The sequence below is a fragment of the Aulonocara sp. 'chitande type north' Nkhata Bay genome, linkage group LG8 (genome assembly GCF_057382095.1).
Source record: "Aulonocara sp. 'chitande type north' Nkhata Bay isolate Kocher_YH1m ecotype deep benthic linkage group LG8, A_spYH_male_GT1.1, whole genome shotgun sequence".
Lineage (NCBI taxonomy): Eukaryota > Metazoa > Chordata > Actinopteri > Cichliformes > Cichlidae > Aulonocara > Aulonocara sp. 'chitande type north' Nkhata Bay.
In genome coordinates, this window is record NC_141351.1 from 5,790,200 (window position 1) to 5,817,876 (window position 27,677).

At 40.9% G+C, this 27,677-nt stretch overlaps 3 protein-coding genes across 5 annotated transcripts in view; 2 read left to right on the plus strand and 1 right to left on the minus strand.

Annotated features, from left to right (window-relative positions):
* The window catches only part of zdhhc16b (zDHHC palmitoyltransferase 16b), an 8,302-nt gene extending 6,958 nt beyond the window's left edge, over positions 1 to 1,344 (plus strand). For all 3 annotated transcript variants that reach the window (XM_086302969.1, XM_086302968.1, XM_086302967.1), the window contains one exon: positions 96 to 1,344. In XM_086302969.1, coding sequence (XP_086159095.1) covers positions 96 to 198 — 103 coding nt within the window. In that variant the 3' untranslated portion in view covers positions 199 to 1,344. The remainder of the gene's footprint in view (positions 1 to 95) is intronic.
* Positions 911 to 20,886, minus strand: mms19 (MMS19 homolog, cytosolic iron-sulfur assembly component). Its single transcript, XM_086302961.1, has 31 exons — positions 19,850 to 20,886; positions 19,209 to 19,257; positions 18,994 to 19,094; positions 18,735 to 18,820; positions 18,504 to 18,578; positions 17,797 to 17,866; positions 16,285 to 16,413; positions 16,092 to 16,153; positions 14,652 to 14,738; positions 14,451 to 14,525; positions 14,161 to 14,238; positions 13,705 to 13,843; positions 12,664 to 12,818; positions 12,390 to 12,468; positions 11,810 to 11,935; positions 11,635 to 11,716; positions 11,443 to 11,540; positions 11,199 to 11,357; positions 10,827 to 10,982; positions 10,503 to 10,602; positions 10,097 to 10,199; positions 7,631 to 7,708; positions 7,388 to 7,514; positions 7,194 to 7,300; positions 7,014 to 7,070; positions 6,727 to 6,916; positions 4,231 to 4,313; positions 3,978 to 4,142; positions 3,747 to 3,806; positions 2,862 to 2,962; positions 911 to 2,655 (listed from the first exon to the last, which is right to left on the minus strand). Exons 1-31 carry the CDS (start codon positions 19,935 to 19,937, stop codon positions 2,625 to 2,627), a joined length of 3,096 nt encoding a protein of 1,031 aa, XP_086159087.1. The 5' UTR covers positions 19,938 to 20,886; the 3' UTR covers positions 911 to 2,624.
* Positions 20,401 to 27,677, plus strand: part of ubtd1b (ubiquitin domain containing 1b) — a 13,029-nt gene continuing 5,752 nt past the window's right edge. The window contains exon 1 of the mRNA XM_086302970.1: positions 20,401 to 21,182. Within this exon, the coding sequence (XP_086159096.1) occupies positions 21,101 to 21,182 (82 nt within the window). The 5' untranslated portion in view covers positions 20,401 to 21,100. The remainder of the gene's footprint in view (positions 21,183 to 27,677) is intronic.

Below are 27,677 nucleotides of genomic sequence, written 5' to 3' on the forward strand. Positions count from 1 at the left end.
AAATGATCAGTTGTGTCCCCTTTAAAAGATCACAGCTTTGTCATCCTTCATTGTTTTCAGTCACATTTCATCCCATCTGTTCTTCTGTTCCTCAGTCACTGGCTCACACGGGTCCTCTTACCCTCCAGCCATCTTCCCTGCGGAGACGGCATCGTGTGGGACTGCACCTTCGCCAGGAGAGACCCCATGGCCATCTGACTTTCAGCTTTTTAATGTCGTACCATATTTAAAAAAAACAAAAAAAAACTTCAAACCTGCATTTATAACCAGCAAAGAAGAAAAGACTGGTTACACAGATCAGCAGCCTTTTGCTGTGTCTGTATCAGCACTGATAAAAGTGGAGAAACACAGGAGTGTCTCAACTTCTTAGATCCAACTGTCACTTTTCCAGCATTGTACAGTGAGACTAAGCTGTGACTGCAGAGCTGTCGACTGATCTGATTCATGGATGCTGCTGGTCAGCATCTCAGTAACGCCTCGTTCACACAACTTTTATTGAAGAGGTGATGAAATGTTGTGGGATTCTGTTACATGGTGTGGTTTGGCACCATCACAGGAGCCGAAGTTAAAGCTTGTTAATGGTGCTATGTGTTGCATACAGTACAGCACGTTAAAAAACCTATTTTATCGTTATTAAGTGAAGACCTGAAAGTCATGTCGGCAGACCGTTTACAGCAGACTCTTCTTCTCAGTTCATGCTGTAAAACAGACTTGCACATTTCCCCTCAATCTGACTTTAGCTTGTAAAAGAGAGCGTTCCACCTTTATGTGCTTTTTATAAATTAGTGATAAAAGTGCAAAACACGGCACCATTAGCAGCTGAGACTGTATCAATCTCCAGCTCTGTTTAAGGATCGGCGTCTTCAAAATAACAGAAGATAGCTGTGGGAGGCAAATCGTGAAAACATTATTTAAGAAGTGTTGTGTTAGTATGTAAATAATTGTTATTTGTAAGTTGTTTTTAATACCAACTACTCTACATGTGTTTCAAAAACCATCCCCTGGCTTTACTGGGAGCCACTGACCTGAACTCATTTCTTGGTGCCAAAGACGAGTGAAAAACCAACTACACAGCTCTTGATTTCAGAGAACTTTAAACACAGATGTGGTTGTGTGCCTTGTTTGGTTATTCAGCCTTGAAATATGTGACTCAGACACTGAAATATTATTCTGTCATTTAATTTTTTTTTCCTCCCCTAAAGCCACATTTTCATATCGGCAACCTCATGATGGTTTTGGAGGCTCTGCAGTTGCCATAGAAACAGACATCCAGCTGTGATAGTGTTGGAGCTGTGCTCTGATTTCATTTATCTCGCCGCCTTAAAATAAAACAAGGTTTTGATATTTCTGGGTTGACGTGTTTCCGTTTTGAGGTGACGATATTCAGACAGACACGAGTGAAATTTCAGTGTAAACATCTTAAATATTGTCTTGTTTTCTTGGCATAAGTTGATGTGAGGTCCAAAGTCAGCCAACATTTATGATTTAATATTAACAGAATACAAGGCAGATGTTGAACATGACGTTCACATAACTTAAAAGCCAAACAAAAGTACATTAACCTAAACAGATATTTCATTCTGTAAAAAGTATCCTAACATTTCAGTCAGCGGAAGCTTTCACGCTCGATCCATGAACAGTTGGCACATTCATATTCTAGCAAGTCTCAACATCGGTTAGAGACGTCACTGCTCAGGTATACATTCACATGAGAGTGTAAAAAGGTCACTGATGTGTCTTCCACTGCTGTGGGGGTTGGAAGAAAAGTGGTTCCAAGACTGGAGTAGGTGCCTGCTTTGTCTGCAGTGTGAAATTGCTGGGACACAGTGTGTTAACCACTGTTAAGTATCCAAGTTTCTGCTACGTTACAGTTCTCAAATCTGCTGAAATAATGGCTGCTACTTAAAAGGCATCGAGGCAGATCTAGCGTCACACCGACGCCTTGTCAGCGTCACGCTCTCTGCTTTTATATGCAGTGGGAAAAAAAATTGCTTCTTTTTATACAGTTTTGAAAAATCCAATTCCCTGGCACTACCTCATTATGGTGCCTACTGACAGATGTTCATGATCTCAGGACAGTAACACTAGATTTGAGACATTCTGAAGAAACACAAATGATTACATGATCTTTGTAAGTGGTTTTTTGTTATTTTGTTAGCTGACCAAACCAGTGTCCCTTCATTATGATTATGACCTTAATGCATATATGATTTTACCAGCTGTAAAACCTAAAATATAAATACGCCTAAAATCTCATTTTGAAATTTTTGCACCTTCAGCAGTGAAATATTTCCCAATCAAAATGGCGTCATCTCATATCATGTGACTGTTTGATCCTACAGGACAACAATATTCATGAGGCGTAATAACAAAACACTCATTTCATTCTTTTGACTAAGCTCTGCCATCAGATTTATGTGCGTTAGTCTATACAGTCTTGTGCGTTTGTGAAAATACAGACAGTTAAAACATTTCAGTATAAAGGGGAAGAGTAGGAGGGGCAGAAGGAAGCTGGGAGATCCTCGAGGGTGGAGGCTGCTGGAGAGCTGACCCGCAGAGGGTGAGCCGTTGAGTGAGTCGAGTGCTACTTGGTATCTGTAATTTGGTGGCGATTAGGGGGGAAATCATCTTCCACCAGGACTTCCTAAGAGGAACCTACAGGGACAGTTAGAGAAATAGCCATAAACACATGCTTTACTAAATGCTATGGCACCTGTTTACATGCTAGTAAGATTCACAGGACTAGGAAAAGAGTTAGAGTAACATCAGTATAATCACAAGCTGACATGTCTTCTAGATAAATCACTTGTTTTTGGATTTTTTAGAGGAGTCCATCTTTAATAGGAAAAGGTAGTTCTTACCACTGTGCTCTGGCCTGAACCGCCTCCCCCCTCACCAGCCTCTTCTTGTCATCCAGAGGTTTGGCGAGCGCTCGAAGTACTCGGGTCCGAAATGGCAACACCTTAAATCACACACAGATAGGAGGAAAAAAAATCGGTAAAGCAATTAATATGTTAACATTACACTTTTTATACAAGTTTCCTGTTGAAAAAAAATGTTGGGAAAAGTGACGATTAGAATCACGGACTCTTCTTCTAAGGCCTTAAAGGGGCAGTTCACCACGAAATCCTGTTATGCTCATGAGTGGGTGACAGGATGTAAATATTAATGGTGCTCATCTCGGCTGAGCTGTAATGTTTCTCATTGGTTTAAGTACACAGTAGACAGAAAACAGGTCCCACATGGAGCTGCTCACAAAAAAACTCATGATTTCTAGAGAGAAACATCACTGCTGAGCTTCTCAAATACATTTAACGGTACTTTTGGCAACCAAGCACAAATGCCATTGATAAACAGCACTATGTCCAGGAGGGAAAATACAGAAATTTGACTTATGAGGATCAATAGTGTCACACGATGACAAATTTGTAGCTTGTAATTCTCTGACTCAAACATTGTGGTGAAATCCAACAATCATAAAGACTCCTTTAGTAATTAGCTTCAATATAACTGACTGCATTTAGTCAGATTGGTCAATTCAGTCTGATTGCTAAATGTTTCCATGTTCAGGAACCGTAGTTTATGTTTGTGAGTCCTTATTCAGCTTTTGTAAAACAAAAACACATTTCAATAAACTGGTTGAATTTAAAGTTTTTCAAACAGTTAAAGATAAAACACACAAATTAGGAATTAAAAAAAATCTTATGGAGGTTGAAACCAAAGTATTCAAAGATGGTACGTTTTACCTCATGTACAGGGAAGTAGGAAATAGCGTTGATGCAGGACAGCGAAGCAATCCGTACACTCTGCAGTGTAAAGGAAAAAACACTGTCATCATTTAATGAACTTATACAGTCCAATAATGAAGGTAGGCTTTTTGTAGAGCACTTACAGCATTAAATACTAAAACAAAACAACAGTTTATAATCTTGAGGAGACTGAATAGTTAGTGAACAGACTGTGGTGATCTAACTAACCATAGCTGGACTGCAGAGGAGGGCCAGCAGCCTGTTGACCAAAGCTTCCAGCTGCTGTATGAGAACTTGTGGTGGGTTGACGAGGACGGGCTCCAGACAGGACAGAGTTGTCAGATGAATGTCCTGATCAGGACCCGACAAGGCTTCCAGCAGCAGAGAAAGAAGCTGCACAGGAACAGGACTTTGATGATTACAGGCACCTACCAGCTCGAGTCATTTCTTACGAGCATCAGAGCTGCTCTGTGTTACTCACCGCTGGAAGTTCAGTGACTTGAACCTGCTTGGGCAGCTTATTGACGGTGTTAGATAAAGCTTTCAGGTAGTTGGGCTTCTTCTCTGGTGGAAACAAACAATACACAAATAAACCAAAAACATTACATTCTGAATCTTGTATATACACTGATCAAACAGGGTTTAAAGCATGGAAATCTTTGTCTTCATCAGTTTTTGGTGACAAATTCCTTTTTTTTTTTTTCTTGATGTTTGTGACACTTAAATGTTTCAGATAATCAAATATAACACAAGTAAACACAAAATGCAGTTTTTAAGTGAAGGAAGTGAAGAAAAATATCAAAACCTTATTGGCCCTGTTAGAAAAAGTGATTGAGCCCCTAACCTAATAACTGGTTGGGCAAACCTTAGTGGCAACAACTGTAATTAAGCATTTGCGATAACTGCCACTGTGGAGGATTTTTGACTCACTCATCTTTGCAGAATAGTTGTAATTGCTGTGAATTGCCCTTTGTTTTTCATGAGGCATTCGGAGGTGGACTTTCTGGTGTGTTTTGGATCATTTACCTGCTGCAGAACAGACAGACACCTTCCCAAAAAGTTCCACTTTTGTTTCATCAGTCCAAAGAACGTTTTTTTTCCAGAAGTCCTGGGAATCATCAAGATTTTTAATGGCGAATGTGTGACTGGCCTTTATCCTCCTTTTGGTCAGCAGTGCTTTTCTCCTTGATATCCCCCCCCCCCCCCCGAGGCCATTTTTTCTCAGTCTCTTTCTTAATGTTGAATCATGAACTCTTGACTTTAACTGAGACAAGTGAGGCCTGCAGTTCTTCAGTGTTGTTTTTGCCTCTTGGATGTGTCGTCGCTGCGCTCTTGGGGTAATTTTGGTCAGCCGCTTACTCCTGGGAAGGTTCACCACTGTTCCAAGTTTTCTTTATTTGTGTATGATGGCTCTTACTGTGGTTCAATCGAGTCCCCAAGCCTTAGAACCCCTGCCAGACTGATAGATGTCAGGGATTTTGTATCTCAGGTGTTTCTTCAGATGGTGGCACGATGTGTTGCTTTTTGAGATCTTTCAGCCTGCTTCACTTTGTCAAACAGCTTCTAATAAAGTGATTTCTTGATTCAACAGGTCTGCCAGTAATCAGGCCTCAGTGTGTTTAGTAAAACTGAACTCATCTTTCCACAAAATGTGGTTAACCGCAGTTAATTCATAGTTTAGCAGGAGGGGCAATTACTTTTTCGGAGAGGACCAGGAGAGTTTGGACGTTTCTCTCTCAATCAATGAAATCATCATCTAAAAACTGCACTTTGTATTTACTCTGGGTATCTTTGTCTGATATTAACATTTGTCTGATGATCTGAAAAATGTAAGCGTGACAAATATGCAAAACACTAGAAAATCAGGAACATTTTTTTTTTACACCACTGTAATATAAATGTCTGGACTAAACAGCTCACACGTGTAGTTTTATATGTTTCTGCTAATGGTGAAACATTTTTTACACATTTATTTTCAGTAATCTTGTACATCTGAGCACTGCTACTGCACTCTAATTAGTAGGTCTAGTGAATAACACTTCTAAACCTGAACATCATGTGTTGGCTAAGACTTTTGCTATTTTCCCTTTAAGTCTCCTCCATCCAAAGAAACTATTGGTGCAATATTTGCAGTACTCAAGAATAAAAAGCTGTTTCTTTTTTTGCTTCTAAACATTAACGGCAGTGATGGGAATAATGGCGTTACAAGTAACGGCGTTACTAACTAATCACTATTTCTATCGTTACAACGCCGTTACCGTTACTAACAAGAAAATGCGGTCGCGTTACTATTTTTCAACAAACAGACGGCTGAAGCTGTGTTCAGCTTACCGCACTTTATATCAGTTGCACGGAAGTAGCTGTAAGTAATCTGGGCGCTACAGCTTTAAGCAGCTGCGCGCGCTCCCGCGGACGGCAATCACTTTCTGGCAGACGATCACTTTTTGGCAAAACACCTGTAGCTAGGGGGGTAATTAATCGTATGAGTGCTGCTGTTTGACTGCGATTGGCTTACCATGACTACTTTAAGAAAGCAACAATGTGATCTATACCAGTTTTTAAATTGTGTTGATAGGCCACGTAAAACCAGAGTCATGATAAACAATATATACGCTGCGTTTTTTCCTGAGTAGTTTCGTCACCTTTACTCTCTAAGGACAGCGCTAGCAAGCACTCTCTGCTTAAGACAAAACTTGTGCATATGATTTTAAAATTGACAATTTATATTTGCATTTAAAGTTATGAAATATGATTAAATAAACATGTTTGTGGTTGCTACAGTAAAAAAATAGAACTTTTTCTACTCTGATTTTATGTTTTTGCCTGATTTTAGATCAATTGTGTTAATACAGTATGTCAAAATGAAAACATAACTGTAAATTCAGACACGTGAGGTTGTGCTGAAAAGGATGATACCAAACAAGGCAAAGTAAATTGTAAATTGTTTGTGTAGGTTCGACTGTCCTGGTGCCTTTACCTTGGGGTGCAGCGTTGAACCCTTCCACCAGCTTGGCTTTGTTCTCGCTGAAGAAGCGCTGGCGGTACATGATGCGTACATCAGCGTGGCAAGCTCTGTTCAGGACGTCGGTGGAGTCACTCATGAGTAGAGAGAAGCCGTCTGCCGCCACCATCGGACCTAAACCGGCATCGTCGAGCAGAGAGAAGAGCTGCGAGGTACACAGAAAAGAGAGTAACACCAAATGTGTTTTCCACTAAAAACACAGTAAGCATGAAAGCTCCACTGTGTGCTGCTCAGTTTTGTACCTTGTCGGTCAGTGTTGTGAACAGAGGGTGGTATCGCAGAAGCAGAGCCTTGGAAACCTGCGGACAAGCACAACCTTACTATCATTCTGAAAAAGATTTGTAAGGTGAGTGGTGAAACAAGTAAAAGCTCTTAATGCGCTGATGATTAGGAGTGAGCAGTACAGACACAGTCACTCTTACCCAGATCATAAGTGTAAATGCCTGAGTGTGAACAGAGGATGAAGGTGAGTCCAGCTCGCTGCACACTCTCTTCACTGTCCTCTGAATTAGGCTGTCGAGGGAATCTCCTGAAGAAGAAACAGAAAATGTTTTAATAAATGATCTAAAGCTTTTAGATTTAATAAAAGCCAAGCTGTGACAGGACACAAACTGACCCTGTGGTTTCTTGTTGACCAGGCCAGCAAAGCACTTTGCAGCTGACGTGTATGACAGCGGGTGGCTGCAAGTGCAGCTCATCTCCTCCAGTGCCGACAGCAGTTTGTCAATCTGGGGCACCTCCACCTGCAGACGATACTTAACACTGTCAAAACAAACTTCAACATACATTTCCTAAAAGTTTTTATTTATTTCTTTAAATTTAACGGAAATCTGAATTAGTTGTTTAACATGAGACTCACGCCGCGAGGTAGAGAACACACACTGCCCATAAGCAGACAAACCAGCCGAGACAGGCTCCAGGAATCCCCCTCCTGCTTCTGAGAAAAGTAATCACACTTGTTACCCGAGACGTGACCTGATGGAGTGGTTCCAGTTTAAAGCTTGCTTCTACTCATAATGGAATGTGAATGTTGGCATTAATGTGCTTTCAATACTTTTGTCAACTGCTCTTTTTCTCAAGTCAAATAATGGCAAAACACACATTTAAGAGATAAACAAATAAAAATAAATAAATAAAAACTAAACAAATGACTTTTCACTTGAGCTTTTCTGAAATAAAAACATTGTAAAAATATGCATATACCCAGTTGGGTGTTTAGGTTAATTGCCCATAGGTGTGAACGTGAGTGTGAATGGTTGTTTGTCTCTACGTGTTAACCCTGCGACCTGTCCAGGGTCCCTGCCTCTAATGCTGGGCATACACTGTGCGGTTTTTGGCCCATTTTGAGCAGTTTTCAGTCGTGCGACCGTTTTGGGGGTTGGCCGAGTTTCGCCTTAATCGTGTGTCGTGCATCGTGTTGTAAACATGGGGTAACGAGAAGCGATTAACACCTCACAACCAGCTCCCGATCATCAATCGCTTGGTCGTAAGTAGGGCTGCCACGATTTGTCGACTAGTCACGATTACGTCGACTATCAAAATCGTCGACGACTGATTTAATAGTCGACGCGTCGTTTGAAGCTTTGTAAGATCCCAAAAGACGCAGGAATAAGTAGCAGGATTTAAGAGTGTAATAACGGACTGAAACAGAAGATGGCAGCACTGCATGTACAAGGATGCCAGCTGCCGTTAAACCCCGAAGAAGAAGAAGAAGCAGCAGCTGTGTCCCAGAATTCATAGCGTGGCCCAGCGCAGTTTCCAACAATGGCGGCAGCTAGTTAGTTTTAATATTACTCTTATTATTCTTTCTGGGTCAGAAAATAAACGTTTAACGTATTTTCAGCCGAGAATGTAGCTGTGTAAACCTCAAATATCGGCTCAGTTTATCAGGACACCACATATTTTCAAAAGCGCTCCGACGTTTTCGGAGACGTCTGTTACCCACCAGCTCGATAGCTAGCCGGGGGCTAGGTCACTAGCGCGGTGAGAACACCGGACTCCCGGCAAATTGTTTTCTAACCCACCGCCATCTTTCGCTACTCAGGTTAAATATATATGAGTCACTTAGATAAATTAAAAATGTTATTGTTTGGCTTTTTTTTTTTTTGTATTTTATTTGTTCCTGAGTAAATCGGTTTGTCTGAGATTAAAGTTATAGTTTTTACACAGCTGAATAAACGTCAAGCAGACAGCTGATTATCAGAAGTGTGAGATGCTGGAGAATATACTCCGTTGTCCTGTTATATTTTAGATAGCAAGGAGTTCATTAAACTTCACCGAAACAATCTGTAAATTTCATTAAAATTGAATGAACTATCATCTTGTCTTTATTTTTAGTTAGCACCTTAAACACTTAAAGCTGTAAGCTAATGATAGTTATATAAGAGCAGATGCTGCTGGTGCAATAAGCTGTAGTTTTACGTCTAATGGATGATGATCTGATTAGTCGACTAATCGCATAAATAATCGGTGACTAGTCGACTATCAAAATAATCGTTTGTGGCAGCCCTAGTCGTAAGAAAATCAAACGTGTTTGAAATCCTGTCGGCCTTCGTGAGGGTGTCACCGCAGCCTCTCACACTGCGCACGCACAAACACAGAAATGAAAGTGAAAAGGTGGAGCAGCACGGCAGTGCGGCATGTGATCTGGACACAAGCGATGAAAGCACACCTTGTAGAACTTTGGCAAGCTCATCTGAGCCTTTTCGATGTGGCCTCACGAAGTTATCACGACCGCTCTGACCATGAAAATAGTTGGATCTACGCTGCTGCTCAATCACAGCTGCCTGATCAATGTTTTTCATGAGCAATTTAGCAAAGTTGATGGTGGTGTGCGTGTCTGTGTGAGTGAAAGACAGAGAGGGAGAGCGAGAGACAGATTTTATGTTATAACCTTCATTTTATGGAGGCACAGTGTGAGCACTCAGGTCGCATCAGAGCATCGGGCCGTATAGTGTGAGACCTGCATCGTGACCTACGAACTTCTAACCTCTGCGAGTCAATCGTACAGTTTGAGCAGGAGCTGAATAACGCAACTGAAAAAAAAATTGCACAGTGTATGCCCAGCTTAAGACAGCTGAGATAGGCTCCGCCCCCCACTGAAGAGAATAGATGAATGGTTATGTACATTTATGACCCTATATGTAGTTCTGGCATTGTTTATTTTAGAAAGCTTAAAATCAGAAAAAGCCATCCAGAACACAACACTGCCTTGACATTTGTGTTGACTGCATCAGTTTGTATACCGTCTGATTCTTTATAAACTCTAATTATACAGTCACTAATATTTAATACATAAAATAAATGAGCACAGACAAAAACAGACCTTGAGAAGCTGCAAGTGTGAAGGGAACGAGTTGTCAGGCAAAAAAGAGACATCGCCATCCAGGAAGAGAGACACAGCTCTCGACGCCGTCTGCCCCGCCAGGCTGAAAGGAAGCCACACACACCTCATCAAAAAGTACGCTCTGCATTGTGCAAACAAATCAAAGGCATTCGCAAAGAAGAAAAAAAGAGAGACTGTGAAACAGACAGGAAATAGTATATTTAGATCAGCAGGTGTGACACAAAGGAGGAAATACAGCAAGTACAAGCTACTTTTAGTGCAACTTTGTTTTGTTTATCTCTGCATTTAGAGACACTAGGTGTGATAAGAATAACAACATTTACTATGTGTAAATGTGTCAAAAGACAAAATAAAATCAGGCCAAGAGGTGAACAAGATTACTGACGTGGGCTGCAGTCTGGAGCAGGAAGTGCTGATGACAGGAACCATGGCAGACAAGACCACCTCCTCTACCAGAGGACTAGGAGTTCCAGATGATCCCTCACCTGAAGAGCAATTGTTTTTTAAAGTTGGGGGACTAAATGTTTTTGACATGAACACGTTTTACAAATGAAAGCTCAATTCAGTTGTTAGAAAAATATAACTGTAGCTTCAGGACTCAATGGATGGAAGTCTGTTAATTCATAAGTTATACTGAGAAGATTCAAATTAAAACTATTTTGATGACGTAAGATGAAGCTGGTCAATCCTTTCACTGATCCTTTCTCACCCTGCAGTGCTGCCTGGAGCGCCAGAGACAACAGGTGTGGGATGATGATGTTGTGGAAGCAGCGTCCCGCTTCCTCGGTGTCCTGGACCTGCTCTGCTATTCTCTGAAGGCTGCGGCACGTCAGCACCACCTCATCCACTGAAAAACTAACATCACCTGAAATGAACAAGATGTCACAGAGGTGTTAACCTTAGAGCATTTCATAGGACAACAACACGCTTTGGTAAAGCTTTTTGAATTTGGAGACTAACTCCAGTGAAGTGATGTGTGATTGTAAATTTGCACCATGACCCACTGATCAGTTATAAACATACTATATATAAATATAAGTACTTGAAGCTAAAAAAAAAAGCATCTTTTTTGCCAGATTACCTGTGTGTGCTGAACGAAGGACCTCCAGGAGGACAGGTGTGCTCTCCTGGACAACACTGGGTTGGATGGACACTGCAGCCAGAGCTGACAAACACCGCTGACGCACTACATGATGGGAATGTAGTTCAGAAGCCTCCCCTTGGTCTTGATTCATGGGCTCTGAACAGACAGGAGGGCCAGGTCACATAAACACTACTTGTATGTGTTCCTGTGCCTAAAATACATGATATTTTCAGCAGCTTACCAGTATACATCTCGTTCCTTAGTCTTGGAATCAGTTTGGAGATGACGAGTGCCGGGTGCAGCTGCGCTAAGGCTCCAGCACACTCCGCCACAGCAAGACTGGAGGCAGAAACAAGACAAACACAAGAGAGGTGTCAGGATGAACGGGATTCAAATAGATAACAGGGAGCATCAAAGAGAAACGAAAGCTCACCTGACTTTGTCATCCTCTTCAATCAGCAGCCGTCTGGTCAGATGATTAAGAGCTAGCTCAATATCAGATTCTAACAGCAGACCTGAACAAGGGGAAAATATTTACAACATTCGTGAAAAACGTCTGACTCTGTTATAACGCTTTTAAGCAATTATATATTTTTAAATTTAAGTACCTGCTTGTTGTGCCAGTGATGTGAGCACAGAGGTGGCAGTGATCTGCAGGCTGGTGTCGTTCTCAGAGAGAGCAGAACACACGATGCCGCACAGAGATTCTCGGAAGGCTAAAAACACACTCTCATCTGAAGTAAAGAGACGAAACGCAGTTACGAGAAACAGAGGAGGTCAAAGCTGTAGTTCCCTTGGTCACAGTCAAGCAGCAAGTAAACAGTTATCTTTTTTTTTTAACCACACTATAACTGTTTGAAGTTTGTGACAATTACAGTGTAAACACACAGAAACTGACAATGATTAAAGGTCAACAGCCGTAACCAAGTAAAGTTTTTCTTTGGTCACTGGACTGAATGTTTTAGCTTGACTCAGTTCAAACAAAAGACAAACAAAACTGTTTGATATATATCAGCAAAGTCACAGTCAAGAAGATTCAAATATTTACAGGATCGAGGACGTGCATATCTGAAATGTAGAGTAACAAATGAAGAGCTATAATTTCAAGATTTTATGGCCGATGTTGAAGTTTAATGAGATGCAGCGGTGACTAGAAGAGGGAAAAACAGCAGTGAACACAGCACTCACCATTGTCTGAAGACTGGCAGTTTTTTACTGAATGGATAAATCGCTGCACCACCTCCAGTAATATCCTTCTATGGGAACACTGCACAGAGAGAGAAACAGATGTGATCATGGACTTAGTTGTGTTAAAAACAAAACAAAAACATAAAAATCCAGATGTTAATCAAAGAAAACAGGCTCTAGAGTTCTCATACAACACATTCTCTCTACTCTACCCATACTTAAATAGCCCAATATTAAACCAGTTAAACATGTGGACATCAGCTGTCTCTATTACCTGTGCTCTGTTGTTATATTGCTCAAGTATCGATGGCATGACAGCAGCTGTAATGATGTGACTCGCACTAGTGGAGGCGCTGCAGGCGGCTTGGAGGAGCTTTGCGCTCGGCCATACAAGCTTTAAGTCTGGTTCACACAGGTGAGGTTTGCAGTCTGAAAAAAAGCACAACATAGTACAACACAAGACCCATTTGAATGTCTCAGAGACTCATTGTTTAAAACTACGTTTAACAATAAATACTGATTTCTTCCAAAGAACCGCTGACAATTACAGTGTGTTTACGTTGACTGTATAGACTGTAAATAAAAGATGGACCCAGTAACTGTGACATCACCCTCAGTTTTTTGGGCTCCTCATTATAAAGCCTCAACATTAGCAATTTTGGTCACTGCACTGTTGTTTTTTCTGGAGCTAAAAGTGTTTAGTATTTAGGCAAGAGGGGGTTGCTAAGTTATTAGCTAATGCTAAGTCTAAAAAGCTCACAAAGGCCTGGCAGAGAACCCCTGGCTACAGCTATCTGTGTAGACATCTGTCAGTCAGAGAGGCCACGACCCTAACTTTACAACAGTATCCAAATATATCTGCTGTATTTAAAAAGCAGCGGGTAGAACACTTTTTCTAACAGGTTGTAAAAATGCATTTCATGGTGTCATGTTGGGAATTTTAACACTGAAGTCAGCCTCAGGGGGCCTTGAGAAGTACCAATTTTTCCATAGCAAGTGATTGTTGCCATAGGAGTTGGGATCTAGGCCTTTTGGACCCGGCCCTAAGACTCAAATATTGTGTTTTCAACCCACCTGTACAATCAATCTGTTAGACAGCAAACATGATATATTAGGTTATGAAAAAGTTGTGGTGGTATACACAGTATATATATTTAAAAAAAAAGTTTCCTGCCAACTTCCTCCCCAGTGTACTGTACTACATAGTGCCATATTCCTCCTCATCAGTATACAGAATTTCATTTCTATGTTTCTTTCTGGAACAAATGTACCTTTTTTCACATTTTCATGCATGCATAACAAAGCTGCATTTTACCTGTGAGAATGAAATCCAGGAATGTGCTGAGGGAGTCCTCAGAGTCAGAGCTGAGGACTGAGCGAGACAGACAGGAAGTGAGTGCGGTAAGAGCAGCGAGGCCTGCAGACTCGATCCTCTCGCTGGAGGTTTGAAACACCTGCAACGACACAACAAGCACAACTTAACTTGACTCTGCTGTTGTTAGTTAAACAGCAGTGAGGTCTTCATTCGCTTAATGCTACAAAAGAAACCTAGTATTTGGTGTTTCAGAAAGCACTACTGGCCTTAAATGTGCCTATGTTTTTTATGAGGGTGGAGTGGGTCAAAACGAGCTAAAAACAGAAATTAAAATCACACCACACCGAATAAAGACCAGCTACAAGATATTAAAATATGTCTTAACAGAGCCAAGGCACAAAATAAGTACTACAAGTACTACTGCTATTTACATTTAAAAACTGATCTCAAACAGACCTCTCTGCGTACTGCTGTCCACAGTCCCTGCAGGAATTCAGCCACATGCTTGTGTTCATACTGTGACACACAAGCAGCCTGAAAATGTAAAAATAATCACAATTTATCTACATGACTCTGCGCTGGACCACTTGTGACAAACGACTCTGCTGCTTAAGGGAATCGTGAGCTGTGCATCATTCACCTTTACTCATGCATACTGTGCAGCTGACAGTCAAATGTTTATATCTGAACTGTAAGCTCCTGTTTTAGCTGGAGGCACACAACATTTTTAGAGACGAGTTTCTCACCAGAGTCTGCAGCGAGTCCAGCTTTGCGCTCTGAACGTCTGAGTCCAGCTTCTCGATGAGGAGAGGTAACAGAAACTGTAAGATAGCAACAAATATTAGCGCAGAGGCCCTTCGTTTAGTTTGCTTAGGAGGAAAAGCTCCAAAACAGAAAAAGTAAACGACGTTTGAAAAAAAACATAAATAAATAATACTTTCACTCACCTCTGCAAAATTTGGAGTCCCAGTAAGGACGGCCCTCAGAGCCTGAACCAGTTCCTCCCTGGTGATGCCATGTGGGTCATTAGGAGGCTGAAGTGAGAAGAGATTTAAGAAGTCTATTAAAACATGCAGAACCCTACAAACATTCACAGATAATGGAAAGTACATCACACCCCCTCCCAGTTTCCTATCCCTCTTCACTGCGCTATCAAATAATGAATATAAAGACTCCAATGCATATATGAAAGATGTCTCTTTTGTTATACAAGCACCAAGGTGAGTGTCGACATTTCTGACAAACACAAATATATAAATGCAGAAAGACTCGTGCTATTGCAGACTTGCATTTGCATTTCATTTAATACCTGAAATAATACAATAAAAATGTAATCTCAAAGACCACTGATCAGTCATTATCAACTGGCAACCAATCGTGAAGCAAAAATGCTGCCCAAAATTCACAGGGTTAAACTTTAGATCTCTGTCTTATATTGCTTTACAACACATGAACAATATTTATTACACGTTGTTGTCACATGTATCCCAGTTTGGCCTACAAGGAGTTCTAACATCAGTGTTAATTTCCTCAACCAATAATTCTAATGAGGTTGTTGATGCATTCGCTTTCATCAACACCCCCCCCACACACACACACACACAAAAAAAATGCACAAGGACAAAAACTACAGTTTAACGTATCAACATGTTCATTAACGAATAAAAATGAAATGAGTTGTAAATAACTCAGTGGCAGAAGCAAACTTTTACACTTTTTGTCACCTTTAGATTTAGTCTATGATAACATTACAACATTTAGCTGATAAAAACTTAAACGCCTAAATTATGAATGAAACTAAATGATGTTTTAGTCAGAAGATTAAGATTAAAGCTAAATCAAAATTTGCTGTGAAAACGAAAACTTTGTAACATGTTATGGTTTAAAATGGTCACTAATTAGTGAATCAGTAAATATAATCATTATTAAATATAAACTATGACTATCATAGCATGCTCATATAGATCAATGCAAATGTATAATAATAGATTTTCTAAATGATCCAATCTGTCGACTGATGTGTTGGGATATATTGTCTAAAGTGTTCAGAAACTAATGCTGATCCTGCACTGTTTCCTGTTTCCTCTTCAGTTTAGACTGATGAGGGATGCTGGCCTTGAATGCTTAATAATACACATGGTTAAATATGCCCGTTCTTATACTTTACATGATGTTTTACGTCACATACACAACAAGCTTTGCACCCATGTGCTGCTTTGCTCCAGAGAGACCTGTGATGCTCTGTGACATTGAGCTGCTTTTCGCGAGCAGTCGCTGCGTTATAACTTCCTACAGAGTCTGTCTGAGGTCACAGGAAGTCAGTGATGACATTTATGTCTGCTACACTCAGTTCTCGGTCCAAACCAGCTGAGTAAACAGGGACTTACTGGGGAGAAGTCGATTGGGAAATAGCAGGACGTCACTTCAAACAGTTCCTCTGTGAATTTACCTGAGACAGCAGATAGGAAAGGAATGGGAGTTACAGTTTGATCACTGTGGCAGAAAAAAGGTGAGCTGCAGGTCAGGGACGCACAGAAATACAGAAGAGGTGACGGTGAGAAGAAATTATGGTGTTCTCACCGAGCTCATAGCCTCTGTGAATAAGGTTTTTGGCAATCTGAAAGGCCAACAAGAGGTTGCGAGGATCTCGCTCCCCGTCCATGGACTGCACAAAACCGAAGACAAAGTCGGCACCCAAACCCTTAAGTTCTGTGGGGAAACGAAGCAGGGACACATCATGTGGGGAAAAAAAAGTTTTGCAACACAACAGACAAACACTGGTTCACACAATGACTAACAATGGCTTGCGTGAGAGTGCCACGATAAAGGAACTATACAACCAACCGTCTCTTCCTCAAAACTAGGAAAGCTGGTGAGGGTGTATCGGTGAAGCTTACTACCATCTCCAGGTGGGGATGATTATTATTTTGGCATGAAGAGCAAAAAACCCCACAAGATTAATTTTCTTATGTGAAGTTAAAATATTAAAATGGAAGAAACAAGTAACAGCAGCTAAAAAAAAAACATTGGTACTAAGGGGATTTGTCAGTTTTCTAATGATTGCATCTTCTTCTCAATCATTCACTTCCTCTTATTTAACCTACACACACACACACACACACACACACACACACACACACACACACACACACACACACTGACTGCTTCCCTAAGTCAGAGGGCAGATATCAAAGCTCATATCAGAGCCAGAGATCCCAGCAAGATTCATTCATGTTTACTTTGATAAATCAGTCTTTGATGACTCGGTCTGAATCATGATTAGAATGTTGTGATTAGTCATGTTGATTATCATCATATTGGAGATGAAGAAGAGTGTAATGATTTTTAAGACTCTGACAGTGCTCTTAATATAGTTTAAAACAGAGTCATTAAACCCCACAAATCACCTACAATCAGCCTTACTGGATCGGATTAATATCACCAGTTTGTAATTAAACTGTTTTATCTACAGTTGCTGTAACCTGCATGCTGTACCTGTCAGGTCACAGCTGAATAACGAAGATTTACAACTCATTTAAAATCTATTTAGATCACAGCTGTTTTTTATATATAATAATGAAATGATTCTGTGTAAATGAGTAAACATCTCTGCTACTTATATATATAAAAATCATATTTTCCCCTCTTCTGTTGTTAATACAAACAACGCAATCAAACATGATCCACAGAATTAAACAGGAGGGTCTTGCCCGTTGCCACGGTGAACATGGTCTGGAACCAAACAATCAGAGCTTACATTTAAAGTTTGTTAAATCTGCTTTCTGGAACAAAGCCCAGGTCACAGTACCATCCCTCCTGTAAGCGTTTCCATTTTAACAGCTGGTAGCTAAACACAACTATTCCACTGTCAGCCCTCCATTTTCATTTTTTACATATGGCTGTTATCCTAAAATATTAGCCAAACAGAGGACAGCGTGTCAGCGCCTTCCATTACTGCTGTGAGATTGTCCGACTTTTAAAACTCATGCTCAATTCTTAAATCACCGGTTATTTCAACATGACCTGCTTCCTTCCACAGAGCTTTCTGTCTCTGTTAACTGAGGTTTTGTGAATCAAACCATAATCTCTTACCTGCCTCTCTGGTCTCCATGATGTTGATAAGCATGCTGTAAACACATGCTCTCTCTGACAGCATCAGAGACTGCAGGGGAAATAAATACATTTGTTATTAGTAGGAACGGTTTTAGATGAGTCAGTTTTACCAGCAAAAACAATAACAGAGAGGAAACAAGAACATCTAACAAGTGTGGCACGATGTTTCCGACAGTGTGCTACATTAGGTTTTAAATGCATTACTTTCGGAAAAAACAAACACCGCAAAACTAGGAAAAGTCACAAAATGTCCACTAACGTCAGAAAAAACAACTCAGACAGTGGAACTGTTGACATCATATGTGGAATATAAAACGTGAATTGTTTGGTTAATCATAATAAATTCTTTGATTAATGGTGCAAACTCGTGCACTGCAAATTGCTTAAATGTAATTTTTAACATTAGCATAACCCTCCAAGTACAGTGACCTAGATTAGTTATAGATGTTAGGTGAGTTATTTCTAAGCAACAACTTGATCTTGGCAATAATTTTGGTTAAGTAAAATACACCATGCGGTCTTTGTAAAATCCATGTTCTCTTCAATTCCCATTTTAAAGAACACAAAGACAACAAAGCTCACAACTAAGTATTAAAACTATGACATTATGTAGGTAAAAATCAACCCAGCACTGTCATTATTCCTCAGAATAACACTTTAAATGTACAACAATATGACAGTCTCACCTGTACGTGGATGTCCTGGAACACTGACCTCAACATGGACACAGCTGAGCCAGGAGGCAGGTTTGTACACTTTGTCTGAATTGGGGGGGGGGGGGGTGTACATTAACAAAACAGTAAGAGGAAATCCACAACCACAACCTTCACATCTGGAACTTCTCAAAAAAAGTCCCTCAGCCTGAAATGAACTTGCAGATTTGAGCAGAAACTAAATGTTATCAAAGAACGACTAACCAGCTCCTTTAGCCCCTTTAAGACGGGAGGTGTGACGACATAATGATCCTTCAGACGGTTTTCATAGAAGGCAATAAGCACTTCCACTGTGGAGAAGAACAGGAAGAAATGCTGAGTGCTGATCGCCCCTTGACATGAATAAGCGTCATCGTAAGACATATATGAATATAAAATGTAGTTATTTGAGTGCATTTTTGATTTGTCACTTTGCAAGAAGCTGTGCAATGCTGGCACAGTATATGGAAGGAGAAAGGTGTACCTTCTCTCTCTGTAAGCTCTCTATAGCACTCCTGCAAAACCTCAGAGAGCAGAAGGACTCCTCGGGCTCGAGTGTGAGGCTGAGAACTGGTCAGACTGGACCTTTAACAGGAAAGGTAATGAAGATGGAAGTTGATATTAGATAGGAATATAATTGCAAACTCTGGCTGGTTCGGGCTGATATTTTCCCCTGACATGACGATGAACACAGCTTACCCCAGTGCTTCCACCAGCTGCAGAACTGTAAACTTCCCATCTTTGACACCTGAACAAAACAAACAAACAAACAAATAAGTTTAGTGAAGTGTGGTTGCTCGTTTTCCTTTTGTTTGCTTTGTTCATTTGTCTCTTTTAATTCTATTTTTTTTTTATACTTTTTCAACATGTTCAAAATAAAGATTCAATCAATCAATCAATCAATCAAAGTGATGAGCTACAGCAATGCAAGAACACGCATGCTCTTAACTCTAGTAGTTGTACCAGGTTATAATTCAAAGGTAAGGCCACAGGGTTCATTGACAGGCTACCTTACACAAACTCAGCAGCTAGCAACCAGCATGTGCTTTAACCACTACGGACTAGCATCAAATTAAGAGTCCTTGTGAAGTGGCAATGTGTTCAAACTCGATGTATACATTCAGAGTGTGCATTTACATCGACAAAATGAGCAAATATATTTTCACGGCGAATGCTTACTCTTTATCTTGCGGTTATAACACTACACAGGATGTTGTGGCGCTAAGTTAGCTAGTTAACCATCACGTCTCGCTGCGCATCCTCGGAGAGCAGCTCTACAGCCTCTCCGGTGTTACTCTTATGAAAAATGTCACCGGCAAACCGCGACGAAAGCCTTTTACCTTTTGCTGCATCTTTGGCCTTGCTGTCCTGCAGTCCAGACACAAATTCCTCCACCAGAGACAGCGCCAAGGTACTGTCCGCAGCCATCGTGTCCCTGTAACTACTTCACTGGCACTACGCATGCGCGAAAACTTTAGGTGAATCGCGAAAAGCGATGGGTTTTAGATTATATCTGATAAAAATAAAACCGTTAAAACCAGTATAATATTATTTCCACACGTTTTTCATATTTATAGAAATGGTGGAAGAAAATCTTCAATATTATTTTTCCTTTAATGCTGCATTCAAGTACTGTCCGAACAATGCATTACAAATACTAGAACTAGTACGTCCTCTCCCTTCCACTAAAGTTTTGCTTTTCAAGAGGTTCCAATTAATTACTACCAGTATGATTTCAAGTAAGAGTATTGACATTAGAAGAACGTGTATCTGTTATATGATAACTCCGCTGTACAAATTAATTTGCGGACTCCTCCGTTCATAATTGCGTCAAGTCCCGACGCAATAGAAACCAACACCTGGCTGGATGCTTTTGCGCAAGCGTAAAGAAAAAAGTTCGGCGGCGCTAGCAGACTGCCGCTGGTCACCTTTCACCAGCGAAGTAGGGAGAATTTTTTAGGGGGGCTATTTAAAGAAAACACTGTACCGAGCTCGTCAAAGAACTGAAGTACTCCTTCGTACGGCGGACAGAGGGAGACTGTAATGACCCGCTGCGTTTGTCAGAGACGGAAGATGCGGGGAAATGATATCGTGCGCGCGGAAGTTTGTGTTTACTTACGCCGTGGTAGCTAGCGTGTTGGCCCTGTTAGCCTGTTAGCGAGAAAGGTGCGCTGTGTCTGGACGGGTTAATAGCAACACTTACAAGTCAGCCCAGCTACGTTAAACAGTAGAAACATACTGTATATATCCTGAAGCTAACAACGAGCTGGTGGCAGATGCTGGGGATTGCTCAAACTCTTGAAACATTGGTGCGGGCCACGAGCCGTGAACTCTGCGTGCGCGTGTCAACACGCAGGCAGAAGTTATTTACAAAGAGGGCACTTTAAGCCCTAATCTCAAACGTATAGACCTGCAAAACGTGATTTAAATATTAACTGCCGCCCTCAGTGCGGTTACGAATGACATATCAGGCTTGCGTCCCTGTGCGTGAAAACCATCCTCCTCATCGGACCTAGTACATCGTTCTCGTCCGCAATGGGGCCCCTGTTTAGCCAGTGAGACCCGTAAAAGCGATCTGGAGCCCGTTAGCCATGGGGGGATGTATGGGCAGATACTTGGAAGGCTGGGAAGACTCGCAGAGTCGGGGCTCCTCCAGGAACGGTGGACGAGGAGGTAAGGCAACATTGTGTGGATGTTGTATTAATATGCGGAGAGGTTTCTTTGAAATATAAGAGCTGGAAACTTAAAGTCAACAGTGTCTCTGTCCGTTGATGATCAGTGATGCCAAAAAAGAGAAATATTTCGGCGTTGATAGTTTTGTGTTGCTATAACAATAGCAGGTTCAGATTTATCTGAGAGTGCATTTCTGGCCACCACTTGTGATTCGCATCCCTTTTTTGTGTCGTGGCTGCTGTTAAACAGAGGTCGATACCTCTGTTTAACAGCAGCCACGAGAGGGCAGGTGCACGAAATCTCCATTCACGATTCCTCACACACATCAGGAAACTGGATTCTGCTGTAGCTGTCTGACTTTGATGTGTGCCTCTTCTGTATCAGTAAAAAAGGGCTTGATTCTTTAGCTTTGACGAGGTAGTTTTTCATCTTATCAGTTCAGACTGGTGAAGCTGTATATTCAGATAACATCTGTACCAAAGTTGATGACAGTAAGCTCGTTGGGTGATTTTCGTATATTAAAATCTAGGGCGTAAGCTCTGTGTTGTGGTTACTGTAACAGCCAGCTACGTTACATTAATTCCAGAAGTTGCTCTCTTTTCACATCAGTTTATGTCTGTTGGTTACGGTCTTTCCTGGAAGTTAACATAATAATAAACTGCTACTTTGTTAATCAAACTAAAGTTAACCATCAACACACAGGCGCAGTGCAGCTGAATTATTAGACACTGGGAACTTCTACTTTTGCAGAAAACAATGGTGATTATATTTTGTGTGACCTTGTTATGATACAGTCATTATTGGGAGATTAGGGCTTTACAGCCTGGCAGGTTCATGAATGGGGGTCACGTAAACATTTTGGGATGGGAAAAGACTTTCCAGCTTTTTCATATTTCTGTCATATTGCTTTAAAAGCATGCACGGTTGTGTGACTACAGTGCAAGCACACTTGAGCTCAGTGTTTGCCTTAGAGTGGCTGCTCAGGAAACTAAATGTCTGTTATTCATTTGGATGCAGGTTCTGTCCCCTTGATTTGTTACTGCTGGAAAGTTTTTCAGTCCGCCTTTTTCCAGTGGGAATTGTCTCCAGTTTGCATCAGAAAGATGGGAGGTTTTGAAGATGGAGTCCAACTTTCGCCATATAAAAAAGGGCGTTGTTTGAATAGACTTTCTGACCCCTGCTTATGGAGTTGCATCCTAAAATTAGACTCTAACATAGATTTTTGATGCCAATATGACCTTCAAGGTAAGTTTCTTTGTCGTGTGCCAGAGTAGCTATTTAAAGTTAAAGCTGTCAGAGCCAAGATACCCAGGCTTTCTGGCAGTGGCTCATGTTGATTTCCCAACTTGATTAGACTCAACACGCTCCCTTTGCTAGACAAGGCTTCGATCAAGAACAAGTCACATCATGCCCCGCTGTATCAGTGACTGAGACTGATACTGACTGTAACTCTGTTACATACATGCTCATAAAGAAACCCCATTTGATAAGAGGAAGAATTGGATAGCTCATATGGGATCTCAATTTTTTCGTTTGTTCCAATTTTGTTTGGATAAGAGCTCACTAATTTGTGTTACTATGTTCGTGTTAGGTCTGCCTACCACACGCTTAAAGGAACAAAAAGGAGTCTCGTTTGCATTGTGATGCTGAGAAAAATAATGGAAGAACATGTTTGGACTTTAAATAAACATCTGCAGAAACCCGTTATAAGATAGTAACGCATTTAGAAGCAGCATGGATGTAACTGAAAGGTGATTAGAAATGCACAATTTCCAGTTTATTTTAAATATTGATTTTTAAAAAGTCAAATATCAATCAGGCTATAAGAGTATACAAAACCTGCTGAATATATATGCACAAGGTTCGCTTGCTAGTTTTGTAAATCACCTAATAATAACGGTAGACTGATTAACCATGATAATGTCAAAGTTCTCAATGATTAGGATCTCAAGAATCAACAAAACAATTCACTGGAAAGTAAGCTGAACTGTAAATGAAAGTGAAACCTGCCCGTTCCAAGGTGGTCTATCTATTTTGAATGTATTTGCTTTAGAAAACAGCTTGATTAAGGAGAAACACATTGTTTTAGTTGACAATGTCTATAATTTACAAGTGTTGTTGTGTTTTTGTTTTTTTAAGCATCTCTGTAACAGTGGTTTACAATTTCAGTAAAAAGCAAATATAGATCAAACCTCAAACCAGCCTTCCCATGAGTGGCTCTCAGCACTGTCTGTATCCAGCTGTCTCAGACTAACCAGAAATCAGCTGGGCTGTTGTATTGTCACGTCTAGGCTGGATTCTGACCTGGAGGCGTTCAAGTCATATTTTCACTTTATTGGCTCGTCTCGTACCGAGCAGGGTTACTGCTACATCAACACATCATCGCTCTGGTTGAACCAAACCCGTTTCACAGCTGTCTCAAGCACATTCCCATTTAAAGGGTGACCGCTATTAGAGTGATCAATCCAGCATAAACCACATAAACATACACATGGACAAAAGTAATGGGCCACACCTCTTAATCTTTGAATGCAGGCTTTGTCACAACGTATATAATCAGTCACATCTTTTTGCAAAGTGGAAAGACAGCTGCTCAGCCAGCTAAAGTTAATGAGTGGGGTCCTTCTCTGGTTTTAACATCAGCACAAAAACTGTACACCGGGAACTACAAGGTATGGCACAGCTGAGCAGTTTGTGTTACATGTGGGTGTCCCAGTACTTCTGGCCTTACAGTTTACAGTACATGCTTGGGCTTGATTTTTATTGCATTTATGATTATCTTGTTTTTATGTTTGCTGAATGCCCGAATTATAATTGGAAAAACAAAAATAATTACCCAGTCTTAATATTAAGATTAATTACTTTTGCTCAGAGTTTGCTGAAAATATTCTGTAAAATATTATAGTTTCTTCAGGGATCATTTTCAGATTACAGAGACTCATTGTATCTTTAGTGTAGTGTAAACATTGGTTTGACAAGGAAAAGATCCCCCAGATCCATCCTGGGAGGAGACCTGAATCCCTTTGGAGTTGTGTCATGAAGGGCATCCAGCATAAAAACCTGTCAAATCCAACACGCAGAGCAACCCGCTGTGACGACCCCCTGTGGCTGTGGGAGCAGCCGAAAGTAGCTTTTAGAGGCTGACTGTATCTTTAGCTGCAGAAAGGTGAAGGAAACAAAAGTGGTGATAAGATAAGCAGTTACAGCACGTGAGTGAGTGTGCGCCAGTACGTCCTCATATTGATTTGGTCAGTGGCAATTCGGTCAGTGTCATCTGGCAGCGGCGTTATCTTTGTTGCTCTTTAAAGGAAGAACGTGGACAACCACACCTTCCCCCCTGATAGTTTGCCTTATTTCAAGGGAATGTGTGCAGCTGTTAAATGTCTTTGCAGGTTCAAAGCAACATCTTGGTAAAGTAAAGCATTTGTTCCTAGCGTTAGGTAATCTTCATCAGCCACCTGTAGTTGTCGGGTGTGCTGTTTTTGCAGCACAAGGAAGCCTTGTTGCTGTTTTCTGTTTTATGAGGCATTTCACCGAGTTTTTTTTAAGACACACACACTTATCCCCATAAATTTTATTTCTGTCACTCGCGCTCTCTCACCGTACTGCAGTTTCAGCAGTATTCTCCTATAATGTGAACATTTTTGCACGCGGTCACACTCCCTATTCTTTTTCTATACAGTTTAGCTCACTGCTTATAAGTACAGACACAGTGACACTGATTCATAGGAGTGTACTGCAGCACTGCTGTTTGCCTGCGTGTATCAACCCATCCCCTCTTCTGATGAATTTTGTTAATATTCAAACTTTAAACTCCTGAGCATCTCAGTGGAAGATGAAGAGGATTAACCAGTATGAGGCCAAAGTCTCTGTTACCTTATTTGACCAAAATAAAAAAGCTTAATGACTTTATATGTGCACTACACTGCTCACATAACGTTGAGGTCCGGGCTTTGTGAAGGATAGTCTGTGACCGATAGTGTTACACGTACATATTTCCTACCCAGGTATGCTTTTACTGCATTTATAGTGTTTTTGAGATCATTGTCATGCTGAAAAATGCCAACTGTGAATCAATACCATGCAGTACCATTTGGAAAGAGATGGCACTGCTTGGCAGATTATACCCTAATGGTACTTTCCTGTGTTCATAATTCCGTTAGTTTTGAGAAGATCTCCAACATCACTGACTTAGGCTACGTTCACACTGCAGGCGAAAGCGCATCAAATCCGATTTTTTGACCCTATGCGACCCATATCCGATCATGCTATGACAGTGTGAACGGCGCAAATCCGATATTTTCAAATCCGATCTGGGTCACTTTCGTATGTGGTACTGAATCCGATACATATCCGATGTTTTAGAAAGCGACTGCTGTTTGAACGGTCAAGTCGCATTAAATCCGCCTTTTACGTCACCGACACAAGACTGAAGCCAATTATCAGCGCCAGAGAAGCGCCCGAGAAGACATCGCGAACGCTTCCTGGCCATCCAGTGTGGATGTCAGTGAAACTGTTGGGAAGACAACGTAAACATTTTATTTGTACTGTATAATCTGCAGATTCTGACAGAAATCTACAGCTATCCTTTGAAGCACCGCTCCTCTCTTAAACGGCAATAAGGATCATTATTAGGTTATTTACATTATTATGTAAATAACAAAATAACTTAAAGCAAAAATTGGGAAACGTAAAGTCCGAAGTCTTTATATTAAGGGCCATCAGTCAAACAATACTGTTGCTCTGGGTCTAAACAGAGCGCGTTGTGTGTGACATCTTCTTTTGCGCATGCGGGCCGCTTTGAGCGTTCACACTAGAGAGCGTTTGCTGTCGCATTTTATTTGTAGTGTGAACGAGCAGACAAAAAAATCGGATTTGATCAAAAAATCGGAATTGAGCATTAAGACCTGCAGTGTGAACGTAGCCTAAGGGTCAGTAGACTGCTTTAGACCAGGGGTAGGCATCTCCAGGCCTCGAGGGCCGGTGTCCTGCAGGTTTTAGATCTCACCCTGGGTCAACACACCTGAATCAAATGATTAGTTCATTACAAGGCTTCTGGAAAACTTCAAGACATGTTGAGGAGGTAATTTAGCCATTTAAATCAGCTGTGTTGGATCAAGGACACATCTAAAACCTGCAGGACACCGGCCCTTGAAGCCTGGAGTTGCCTACCCCTGCTGTAGACATTGCCCTTTGCACCACTCCTGACCTCATCTGTACTTACTGATAACACTTTGCCAAAAATCTCATATCTGGATTCATCCAGCAAAGACCTTTGCCAAGTCTTTGCTGGATTGTCTGCTATTATTCTTAAGAACATGACTTTTAGACACTTAATTTGTTGTAGATGATATTCAAGGCCACTCCATTTATCTTTGGTCTTCCACCTGTCGGCTTTCCTCTTTAGGAATTAACTTTTAGGACAACATTACAATGCTGTGCCTGTCAAAATGTGTAATCTTTGGCATTGTTCATAGATTCAGCAAAAGAAATGGGTATTTCGTGCTTTGGTGACAGGCTGCTAGTAACAAAGTGCCTAAAGAAGCCATTCACAATTGGCTCTTTTCTAAGTTGCCTGTTAGGCACAAAACTGGTTCATTCCTTGAGTTAGAAGCCTTTTTGATGCTTGAATGATTTATAGGTCGTTGTTAAATGGCTTAACAAGCAAACAGAAAAGGAGTAGGGTCCAAAGAAAACCTTTGCAAGACCTTCAGAAAGCCGGGAGAACTATTGCTCAAGATCCCATTAAAAATTACAAGTCTGGTTTCTTGGAAGCAAAATATAAAGAAATAAGGGCTGGCTCAAGACTTTAGAGCAGCCCTGTACTAACCAATAGATATGAATGCAGAATAAAGTGACACAGACTGTGGGGAGGAAAAAAACAGTTTGCAATAGCTGTAGGCAAAACTTGAAAAGAAGACATTTAAGTAGTTGTTGTTGTTGTTGTTGTAACACAAGCCTCTTTTGTATGACGCGTTTTGCAAGTGTTACGTCACGTTGCCTCGGCAGAATGGAAACAGATAGTTGAGGATTTACAGCATGTGTTTCATCTTAGAAATGAGGAGGTCTTTATGGTGTACCCAAGTTTTATAGAGCCATGTTGCACAATGGAGTTTTCAATGAGCTCATGAGAGTTTGGAATCTCATAGTGCCTTTAATGTATGCAGTGTTTATTACTGATGATACTGATGCAATAAGCTTCTAAGAGCCAGCATGTTCCATGTTAAGGGCTATGTGCTACAAAATAGGAGCAGGTGGACCTGTCGGTAGCTTTTCTGAGCTGAGTGATCTGTAAACAGAGCATATAAAGACAGTGGCGGCACTATTGTAGTAATAATACATGTGGTGTTTTTTTGGGGGTTTTTTTAAGTACCATTACAGATGCTTTAAAAACACTTTTAAACTACAGAGGCGGGCCGTGTCTTTAACTGCAGAAAGCTGAATGATGTAGCGTGGTGATAAGATAACTGACTACAAGGTTGAGCCCACTTGGGT

What these genes read in the sequence shown, in the direction of transcription:
- mms19 (XM_086302961.1), bottom strand. Translation starts at nt 19,937, where the DNA reads ATGGCTGCGGACAGTACCTTGGCGCTGTCTCTGGTGGAGGAATTTGTG. An exon ending in GAAGAGGATGACAAAGTCAG is followed by an intron (nt 11,541 to 11,634) that starts GTGAGCTTTCGT and finishes TTCTGCCTCCAG; the next exon opens with TCTTGCTGTGGCGGAGTGTG. An exon ending in TCACAACACTGACCGACAAG is followed by an intron (nt 6,917 to 7,013) that starts GTACAAAACTGA and finishes TGTACCTCGCAG; the next exon opens with CTCTTCTCTCTGCTCGACGA.